At 51.1% G+C, this 11,149-nt stretch overlaps 1 protein-coding gene across 1 annotated transcript in view; it reads left to right on the top strand.

Moving 5' to 3' along the window:
• Positions 1–504: 504 nt before the first annotated feature.
• LOC104083111 (phosphofurin acidic cluster sorting protein 1-like) overlaps positions 505–11,149 on the top strand; it is a gene marked incomplete at its 5' end in the record, with an annotated part of 22,152 nt that continues 11,507 nt past the window's right edge. The window contains 6 exon segments of the mRNA XM_009586485.1: positions 505–592; positions 8,564–8,653; positions 9,015–9,140; positions 9,335–9,497; positions 9,655–9,746; positions 10,777–10,857. Coding sequence (XP_009584780.1) covers positions 505–592; positions 8,564–8,653; positions 9,015–9,140; positions 9,335–9,497; positions 9,655–9,746; positions 10,777–10,857 — 640 coding nt within the window.

The raw sequence follows: 11,149 nt of genomic DNA, 5'->3' as shown, positions 1-11,149 counted from the left end.
CAGGGTGGCTGTGCTGTAGCTCTACTGTATGAGGCTTCCTGCAGGGCTGCTGCCTCCCAGCTTCCCAAGTCAGCTCTGTGTGGTACTGCACAAGAGAAGAGCTGAGTTGTGATGTCTGCATGGGAACATTTGCTTTAACTAAGTCCAGGATAAGAGTGGATTTAAGTGCTTTGGTTTATAAATAAACAGCACTGTAGCCAAGGTAGATTTAAGCAGAGCTGGCAACAGCCCTACTTGGGAAGGGATCTCTTTACCACATGGCCTGCTGTTGGACTTCCTGTCGCATGCTAATCCCTTAAGCCTGCTTTAGCTCTGTTAATTTTCCTTCTTTTCTTTTTTTCCCAATGGGCTGTCTCAGTGGCGCATGAATGCCAGTGTTCCTTGGCCAAGCTTGTGCCTGCGGCTGGGCCAAGCATCCAGGCTGCCTTCCGAGCACTGGGTACCATGTGGCAGGGCCCCAGGAATGGTGGTGCCTGAATGTGTCCCGTTCTCTCTGTCTTACAGGCTCTGCAGTCTGCGCCTGAAGAAACTCACGGTGCTGAAAGAGCTGGACAAAGAGCTGAGCTCTGTGCTTATCGCTGTGAAGATTCAGGTAGGCTTCTCTCCTTGCTGCTGCCTGAAGGCAGCATCCTTGTGCCCTCTGTGAAGTGCTGGTCTGCATGTCCCTTGCCTTGTGCCAACCCCTTGCTTCTGTCTTGGTTAGCACCGTTGGGGAGATTTTGGCTCTCAGGCAGGTGGGAATGATGCCCCAGGGACAGCAGCAAGCTGCCTGGTGCTAGTTTGCATCAGGGATGAATTTGATTAGGCCTCTGCACTGGGACAGAGTATGTCTTGCTTCCCTGCCTGCCTCAGCCAAGGCCTTCCTCTTGAGCTGCTGTTTGGAGTTTGGCATCCCATACCTCACTGTTCATGACCCTTTAGACAGGCTCAGCGCTGGGTGGTTTTTGGCAGTGCCCTCCATCCAGATCCCCTCTCTGGGGAGTGAAGGGTGGGAAGGGAAAGGTGCAAGGGATCAGCGGGTCTGTGCATGACTTCTGCTGACATTTGCACCCTGTGTGATCTCACTGCTGCTTCTGCTGTCTCCCCCCTTTCTCTGTGCATCCTTGCTAGGCCTGGTGCCGCTACCCTGAACCAGGCAGAGGGGAGGAGAGAGGATCTTTGTCACCAAGGGGAGAGGGAATTAGCCCCCATCCTGGTATGTGAGATCCTCCCCCCTCCCTCTCTGCAGCTGGTGGTGAAGAGGTGGATCCCTGTGGGTGCAGGCACATCCTTTCTGCCTGCCAAAGGACAGCATGGAAGCAAGATGCCTCTTGAGTATGCTGTCCTCGCCACAGCTCCCCTAACTCAGCTGGGATGCTGGTGTCCTTCCTTTGTTCTTGTCAGCTGGCAGAAAAGCTGTTGATCCCATTGAAAGCACCGTGGGGCGGGAGCTCAGCAGCTTTGTGCCACACACATTAGGATCTAAATCCTGGATTAGTGCTGGAAGCTGCAGTATTACTGGAGCTCTGAGAGGTGGAATTTGCTTTCATGCAGACCTGATTCACTTGCACAGAAGGAAAGCAAAATGTGTGAAACCCGGGGCCTGGAGCGAGGACAGCAGGAGGATGCTGTGGTCCACACACTACTGGTCAATGTCCCACTTTGCTGGCCTTTCCATCACTGTGTATATGGTGCCATTCAGGAGAGCTGAAAGCACTGGACTTTCAGCCTCGAGGACCCTGAGACCTGTGCCGCTTTGGTGCGGGCTTTAGCAAGGGAACAACCTGGGCAGGAAAGAGCTGCCTGGCCCCTAGAAATGCAGGAGCAATCAAGGCTGGACCACAAGTGCAGCCCAGGACTGGGGGGCTGGGAGCCAGCTGGGGGCTGTGGGTCCCACGTGGCTGGGAGGCTAGGCTGGTCCCTCACTCCTTTTATCTCCTGCACTGTCGGCCCAAACTGTCTGTGCTTCTCTGGACTGGTGAACCTTGGGCTCCCGTGCAGCCCCCCTTGTGGTGGGGCTGCCATGTGCTGAGCATGTGTGTCACCAGCTGCCCCCTCTGTCATGCACTGCAAATGTGAAACTGTGGAAGAGGCTGCACAGTGGGACTCCAGCTCTTTCAAAAAGATCACTCCTGTCCCTGCCACAGGTCAACCTTGCACCCTGTTGGCAAAAGAAATTAACAGGCCTCAGCAGTGACTGTTTAAGGCCACAGGGGCTCTTCACTGCAAGGCTCCTTTTCCCTGCCAGGGAATGGAGGCTGCATTCAGGGTCTTAATCTAAACATGGTCACCTCCTCTCTGCATGGCCACATACCTGTGGCTGCATGCTGGTGTAGGCTCCCTGCAAAGCTGAAGAAAACTGGAGGAAAATTCTTCTGCCCACATTACCCTGTGGCTTTACACTCATTGTGGGAGTGGGGTGTACTTGTGTGCCCCCCTAGGCTACTTCCACCTACCTGACCAGCCACCTTGGCAGAGTCGGGGACGGCTGAACCTTCCTGGAAGGCAGATGGAAGCTGTAGGCAGTTTCAGCACAGCCTGCCTACAGAATGGCCTCAGATGGATCCCTCCCTCCTGCTCCTCTCCTAGGTAACAGATGAGTCACGCTAGCAAGAAGCTGTTTGAAGGCTGCCCAGCGAGTATTGCCATCTCCATCTTTTGGATGGAAACAGCCGATGCATGTAATTTGTGAAGGACCTGCAAGTTCCCAAGGGGACAGCTGGGGACTAGTGGAAAGAGGAGCTATATTTTCTCTTATTTCAGTAGTAGCTGTGTTGGGTTAAGCAAGTTGCCTGTCAGGAAGTCGCTGCTCTGAAAGACAGGTTGCATGGAAACAAAGCTCTGACCCTGCCTGAGTTGGGCCAGCACCAAGACAACAGCCCCAGCACTGGAGACAGTCTGCTCAATGAATGTACATGACCCAAAGGGTAGTGTAAGCCTATCTAGAATATCTGATCTCCTTGTCACAGTGATCATGCCCTTCTGGTCTTAAAAGACAGCTTCCAAGTGTGGCATGTGCTGTTATCTGCTTCTTCGTCTGAAAAGACCTCTGTCAAAGGACTAAGGAAGCTTTCATTGTCTACAGAACATACCCATTTCCCAGAGGTGATTTGAATATTTAATGTTCAGTGGCTTCCCATGAGATAAAGTCTGAACTACTGTGAAAAAGGGGACTTACTCTTATATCACTTGAGTGGTTTTTAAACCTTTATCCCTGGTTATTTGGAGATGTCATAAAGCATTTTCTTCTTAGAGATTCAAATGTGCCTGGCTCAGCTCCATAAAGGTGCAGATATCTGTCTTGGTGTTGTAACTGATTATGGTGTGAAGGGAAACGTGGTGCTCCCTCTTGGCAGAAAGACTTACTATAATTCAAAAGCAGTCTATAATTCTATTCACAGTCTTGAGCTGTGAATAGAAGAAACAATCAAAGAAAGAAAAAACCAAGGCCCAGCACTCCCAGAACTTTCAGCTCTTGTGACAGGTGCTGTGGGAGGGATGCAGATTCTCCTGCAGCTGCTTGCAATTGCGGCTAGTGGCTCAGGTTCAACCCTTGGTGCTGCTGTAGAGGGATGATGCTGGCAGCCCCTACATAGCGGACCAGAATGTGTGCTACAAAATAGGCCAGGCTAAGAAGCTTGTTTGCCTCTGCCAGGCCTGCCTGCTGCCCTAGCCCTGCTCCCTGTAGGAACTTGGATTTTTTGCTCCTTCTTGCTGTGCATGGAAGGTACATGCAGAGTTTTCTGTCTACACCTCACTCATGCTTTGTTTCTAATCTTTTTGCAACTACTTGCAGGATTTTCCACTCCTGCCTGAGCAATCCCAGCTATCCCCTAAATAACTAAATTTGCTGATGGTATTTAATGGGCTATTCTCTCCCAAAATGCACCTTTAGCTTGAATTCTGGGTAGTGCTTTGCTGTCTGCTTTGGCCTGGTCTCCCATACTATGTTAGTTCTCCCTCCTTTTCCAGGTTTTGTATGCTCTTCTAGCCTCAGCCCTGTGTTTTAAACAAAATCCTTCAGGACAGATTTATACCTGGAGATTTATACAATTGGAGATTGTACCTTGCAAACCAGATCTGGGCAGCATACGCCCATGTATAGTAGTGAAAACTGCTGTATGTTTTCAATCTATTAGGTAGTGAAGATCTGTGACCACAACCTCTCCCTATTGCTTTTCACTTCCTTGACAGTCGTTGTCATCTGTGATCTTCACTGTAACAGTAACTGATACTAAGTTTTCCTATAGTACTGATGGTGATACTCAACTGTTCTGCTGAGAAATTGGTCTTGCCTGCCATTACTCGAATTGCAGAACAGCTGAGCTACATCAGGTGCTCAAGGCCATGTCCAATTGAGGTTTGAATTTCTCAAGGGATGGAGAATCCTCAGTCTTCCTGTGTCCTGTCCCAAGGTTTGACTGCACTCACAGAGAAAAAAAGTATCCCAAGATCTAATGGTAATTTCCCATGTTCCAGCTCATCACCGTTGCCTCTCACTCTGTCCCTGTGCACCTCTGAGAGGAGTTCAGTTCTGTCTTCTCTGCACCCTCCTGCTAAGTGTCTGTAGGCAGCAGTAAAGTACCCCTTCACCCTCTCTTTTTCCAGCTGAACAAACTCAGCTCACTCAGCCTCTCGTTGTATGTCCTGTGCTCCAGCCCCTGACCATCCTGATGTCTTTTGCTGGAGACTTGCTCCAGTCTGTCAATGTCTGTCTTGTACTAGGGAGCCCAAACTGGCTCTGGAATCCAGCTGTGGTGTCACCAGTGCTGAACAGAGGGGAGGAATCCCTTTTCTCTGCCTGCACATTTGCTGAGGCTGAGATTGGTGTCATTGCTGCAACAGGGCATGCTGCCGATGTCCCCCAGGATCCCCCCTGTCCCTTTCTGCAGAGCCTGTCCTGCTGCCTGGGGTTCTTCCCAGGCAGCAAAGTTGTGGGATGTCCTGGGGAAGGAATTTGCTTTTGCCTTTATTGAACCTCATGAGGTTTGTGTCCACCTTACTAGAAATCCCAGATTCTTCTTAATTCCCTGTTGCTGATAGGCAGGTAGTAGCCCCCTGTGCTAGTTTCTAATCTGTTTAATTGGAGCAATGCTAGTTTCTGCTGGGTCGTGGTTTGCTCCTGAAGGTGATCCGTATTTCCTACTGGATATGTGAGTGCCATCCATTTCACAAAACCTAGCATACCTTGCAGGCTGAACTTGAGCTTTAGGGAGTGGCTTTACTTTGCCGAGAGGACTGTACCTCATGCATTTGCAGTACAATGTCTAGCCCTTTTTTGTACTCCATGACCCGAGTGCTCTGCTCCATGGTGCCCTGGGAGTTGGTCCTCTGGCTGAGCTTAGACATTATGATCTCTCTCCTTTCACGTGACCCCACAGATCTCCTACGTCTTGAGCTCAGCCAGGGTGCAGCCAGGTCATTGCACCCATAAAGAACCGGCCAGGACATAAAAAGTGCTGCTGTTTAGGGGTCTCTGAGCTCCACTACTGCTCCCTTCGGCTTGCATTGTGATAATGAACCAGCCTTTGTCTCAGTCCTTGCAATGCCACATGCATGTGCACTGGCATTTCACTGAGGGCCAGAGCCTAGGATTGGAGCTGGGTGTGCAACTTCTATAATGGTAAACGACAGTAACACACAGGACAGCAATGTTTATGAAACCTTCACTCACTGGACACACCACCCAGGCTGTCCTCACCTTTCCTTTGCTGTAACTCTGTCCCCAGAAATAGCATCTTCAAGAAGAATAATTGCACCAGTATGTGTGGTTTGATGAAAGAATGAATCTTTGGTGGATAATCTCTCTGCAACAAACAGCAAATGGTAAATGTGCTAAAGTAAATGGTCACTGTCATAGTGACCACTTATCATCTGTTGTTAAAGAAGAGTTCAGGAAGGAAGAGTCAGTGCATTCTTGGCCAGGAAGCTCACAGATGGTGAAGGGGATGAGCTCCACCTCCTCTTCAGTTTTAGGAAGACCTTTCACAGGAAAGCCTCATTCCTGGCATAGTTGCCGGGAACAATGTTGCAGACAGCTCAGACTGGGCCTCTTGAAAACCAAGGAGGGTTTCACTAGAGTTTGTCTTTGCTCCGGTATCAATGAGAACTGTAACGCTGCATCATTGCAAAATGTGGAGGCCTTTCTTGCTTCCCCTCGATAGCTTGTTTGGTTTTTTCCTTGCTAGCATGGGTAACACCAGCAACGGAGGTGCAAGAAAGGCCTCATATCGGCACCACCCAGGCTTGCTGGACCCTGCTGAAGTTCCCATCAGCAAGGTTCCTTGGTGCTCACTGGGTGCTGAAACATGCCTGTGCTCATTGCCATTCTCTTTGATTGCAGGGGATGTGGTTTCCTTTACGGTGCCACCTGCATGCTCCTATCATGACTTCTGGGACTGCTGTCCCATTTGCAGTGGAGATGAAGAGCTAGGGGCTCTAACCTCACCTAGGCTCTAACCTCACCTAACCTTAGCCAAATCTAGGATTTGTCGAAGTTGCTGAAGGGTCTCTGGCCACGGCCAACTTAGGATCCTGCTGGCCACAGCATCTATCAGGATCAAGCTGGGAAGGGTGTGGGCGTGCAGTGAAGTCCTGGGAAGTGGCAACATATATGAGGTGGGACCCAGTTCCTTTGGACTGCTGTGCCTATTTGGTTAGCTTTAACCCATCTGCTCTCTAGCCCACAGTTTAAATTAAGGAGTGCTCACAAAAGCAATTGTGTACCCTGATGAAGTTTGCCGATGATACCAAACTGAGTGGGAAGTGGACATTTCAGAAAGGAGAGCCACCCTGCAGGAAGACCTGGATAGGCTGGAACCTTATGAACTTCAACAAAGACAAATGTAAGGTTTTGCATCTGGGAAAACATAATCCAGGAGTGCAGCATAGGCTGGGATCTATCCAGCTGGGGAGCATCTCTGTGGAAAGGGACCTGGGGGTCCTGGTGGACAACAAGCTCAATATGAGTGAACAGTTGTGCTGCTGAGGCAAAGAAAGCCAACAGGATGCTGGGTTGCATCAACAAGGGCATCACCAGCAGAGATAAAGGAGTCATTATCCCACTCTACTCAGCGCTTGTCAGGCTACATCTGAAATACTGTGTTCAGTTTTGGTCTCTGCTATACAAAAAAGATGTGGACAGGCTGGAGAGGGTCCAGAGAAGGGCCACAAAGACGACCAAAGGACTGGAAAGCCTGCCATATGAGGAAAGGATGAGAGAACTGGGTTTGTTCAGCCTCGAGAAAAGAAGGCTTAGGGGAGACCATATCACCATGTTCCAGTATTTAAAGGGTGGCTACAAAGACGATGGAGACTCCCTTTTTACAAGGAGTCACATGGAAAAGACGAGGGTAATGGGTATAAGTTACTCTGAGGAAATTCCGATTGGACACAAAAGGAAAATTTTTCACAATGAGAACAATTAGCCATTGGAATAATCTCCTCAGGGAAGTGGTGGATTCCCCAATATTGGACACTTTTGAGATTCGACTGGACAGGGTGCTGGGCCATCTTGTCTAGACCATGCTTTTGCTAAGAAAGGTTGGACCAGATGATCCTTGAGGTCCCTTCCAACCTGGTATTCTATGATTCAGTGATAACTAATTTGCAAGAATAGCTGTACTGGCCTATCCTGTTGCCTCCCTAGATCAATGTCTCAGCTTGCTGTCACATTCACAGGGAGGCAGGAGAGAGTGAGGAACCACCATGGGCTATTTTATACTTGCACAGCCTTGTGGGGACACAGCCAGTGGGCATAGGCCTTTTGGGGGGGTCCATGAGTTGTGCCACCCTGCGATCAGGAGAGCCTGGTGCATGCAGACAGCATTTTTCATCTCCGAAGTCATTCAGTATCTCTGTCAGCAGCCAAACTGTAGAGATAGTAAAGATAGGACAGAAGTAAAGAGTTTGAGTGGGCATGTGGTTAGAATGCCGCTCTTACTTCCCTCCTAGTGGGGCCAGGAGGATATGTGGAGAGATAAGGACTGTTGCCCTTAGACTGATCCCCCTGAGGAAAAGATTAGGAGGCGTTTTCTGAGAGACAAGCTGGGCAAGTGGGGGGACCCAGGTTCCCCTGGGACATCCTTCCTTGGTCCCAGCAGAGCCATCCTGCCAGCTGTGCTTGGGCAGGGGTCTGCACTGGGTCTGTCTGCTGGGGGGCAGAGATGTGCTCCAGGACCTGACCCTTTCCTGGCTAGGCAGCGTATTGGGACCCTTTCCTTCCCCTGCTGGTGCTGTATGCATGGATCCCTCTGGCTCTAGCAGTGTCCCCCTCCACAGAGTCTGGTGGGCTCCAGGTGCAAGAAGCCAGATTAAGCAGAGCAGGCTTGGGAAGAGCAAGTGCTCCTTGGCAGATGGGGGAGCCTTGGAGAAGGGGCCTTTGGCACCTCAGGAGAATCTGCAGGCTTTTGCAAAGCGTTGATTGGTGTCTGTAAGGTGGCTCTGTGAGGTGGAAGAGACAGAGTCAAGGCACTGGCTTTTTCCATGTGGACTGTGAACACCATTGACTTGTGTGTGTGGTGTAGTGGAGTCTGTGGCCAAGACGCCCCAGCTTAGCTGTGTGCATCTACCAATCTTGTTGTAGGGTTCAAAGCGAGTCCTGAGATCAAATGAATACGTCCTCCCACCTGGTGGCCTGATGGAGACTGAGCTGGAGCTGACCTTCTCACTGCAGGTACCTTGTGTTGCCTGGTCCCCTGGGCTTCCTGGTGCTCCCCTCACCTGGCATTTCTTGGCAAGCATGGCTTTGGGGGCTCAGTGTGAAGGGGGCAGCCTCTGAGGAGGGGCCTTCTGTGGTTGCTTCAGATCATATCATTTCCTGCTGCTGGCCAGCTGCTCCATTGCTCCAGGGGTTGTTTTGCTGAGCAATGTGGATTTGGAGGATGATGCGGAGCACAGGTGGCCTTTGAGGGGCACCTCAAAGCTCAGCAGGTCAGATCCTGCTGTACATCAGCACTGAGGATGAGTTTTCTACCTGTGTGTCATGCTGAGCCCTGCCCTCATGCTGCCATCTTCCCTGTGTTTCCCTTCCCCAGTACCCACACTTCCTCAAGAGAGATGGCAACAAACTGCAGATCATGCTGCAGCGGAGGAAGAGATACAAGAACCGCACGATCCTGGGCTACAAGACCCTTGCAGTGGGCATCATTAATATGGCCGAGGTACAGGGCACTGGGAACAGAGGGGAGCTTCGCATGGCCTCCCTGTGCCAGTGCTGGGAAGGGAGCTGGGCCGGCTGGCCGGCTCACAGCCAGTACTGTGAGTGCTCTGGCTTGTTGGCTAGCTATAAGACAGAGGGGGTGGGCTGCCAGCTGCCATTGTGTCACCCTGACAGGAGGCTTGTCTGTTTGCCTAGGTGATGCAGCACCCGACGGACGGCGGGCAGCTTCTGGGCCTCCACAGCAACATGAAGGATGTGAACATCCGAGTGGCTGAAATCAGCATCTACTCTTTGTCCAGTCAGCCCATTGACCATGAGGATGGGAACGTCCCCTCAGGCCCTAAAATCAAAGCTTCAGGTGTGTTAGTGCTCATCACAGACCCAAAGGCAAGCGTTTGGGACAGGACATGGGTAACAGAGTGCATTCCCAAGCGCCTGCCAGCAACACCAGTCATTTCACTGGAGCCATGACAGGCATCATGCTCAGCTGTGGCATCTGCACTGTCTGCTTTCAGATCGCTCCCCAGACATTGATAACTACTCTGAAGAAGAGGATGACAGCTTCTCCTCAGAGCAGGAAGCCAGCGATGATGCTGTGCAGGGTCAGGTAAGCGAGGCTTGGCAGAGTGGCTTATGTCCTAGTCCCATTTCTGGAGCAAGAATCAGGGGTTGAGGGTCTCGATCACCCTGAGCCCTCTCATCTCCCTTGTAAACATTTGTCATGGTTTCAGAGGACAGAGAGCCACAATACCTCACAGCAGGAAGAACTGTGGGCTGCTGTCAAGTCCATGGTGGGGCATGAGGCTTTAGAGAGCCATAGGTATCACCCATGTGTCCTTGGAGCCATCTGGTCTGCAGCACAAAACCCCTGCTGAGACCCCTCCACCTTGCACCACGATTCTCTCCCATCTCCCTGTGATAACAGGCCAGAGACCGCCCTCTCTGAGAGAGAACAGAGGTTTTAGGAAGAAGTACAGTCTGGGTTTGAAAATGGTCAGATGGCAGACCCAATCCCAGCCCTGTGATGAGCTGTGCCACTGCTGTTTGCTGTCCTTTTGTGGTGCCTAAACTCAAAGCCAAAAAAGACTTGTGGTAGCGTGCTGACCAAGCACAGGACAAACCCCTCCACAGGGTCCTGCACACTACCTGTCCCATCATGCTGGGTTAACACATCAGGGCCCTGCGTCCCTGGGAGCTGTGTGTATCATTGAGGCTGATCCCTGGAAGAACACTTTTTGTGAGCTCAGGTGCTGCGCCCTCTGAGCTAACCCTGGGGAGGGGAGAGCAGGAGAACAACACATGGGTCACGGGGAGGCTGGTGAGTGCAGAGAGAAGAGTTTTAGATTGTAACAAGGACTGTTGCAGAAGGCTGCTGTCTCTCTGAATCTTGCTGGTACATGTGCCCCTGTAGGGGCCTGAGGGCAAAGGCGCTGGGGAAGAAGGTCTATTGGGGGACAGTGCTAAGGAGGGAGAAGGAGCTTTATGGAGAGAGGTGGGAGAAGTGTGAAGCAAGACTGGGAGCAGAGTGGACCAAAGCTTTTCAAAATAGGGGGCAAGCGTGGGGCAGGGGAACTTCTAGGAGATGCTGCTCCCTGCACTCTGAGTTGCTCTGATGTTCTGTGACCTTTTACCTGCAGGATCTGTTTGATGAAGAGGATGACTTGAGGAAAACCAAGAAGGCTAGGAGGAAAATGATCCGAACGACATCAATGACCAGAGTAACATCAGCATTTACAACATGATCAAAGGGATGGAAGGGATTCACTTCCTCCCCTCCACGCAGGGAGTGAGGGGAGTTTGGGCGGAATGCTGGCACTGGTGCAGAGCAGGGGAGAGAGCCCTTGGCTCTGAGAAGAAGGCACAAGCCTCTTGCCATTAATGAGTTAGCTTGTTGCTCGGAGCTGTACCCCAGCTCATAGTCTGTACTGTGTTTAGCCTGGCTTCCTATCAATGATGATGATCTGTGTGCAACAGAGTTTTGATTTGCTGCTGTGACATGGTTCTCTTTCC

Source organism: Fulmarus glacialis, unplaced genomic scaffold, assembly GCF_000690835.1.
Source record: "Fulmarus glacialis isolate BGI_N327 unplaced genomic scaffold, ASM69083v1 scaffold11641, whole genome shotgun sequence".
Taxonomy (NCBI): Eukaryota; Metazoa; Chordata; class Aves; order Procellariiformes; family Procellariidae; genus Fulmarus; species Fulmarus glacialis.
This window is presented reverse-complemented; position numbering and strand designations above follow the sequence as displayed.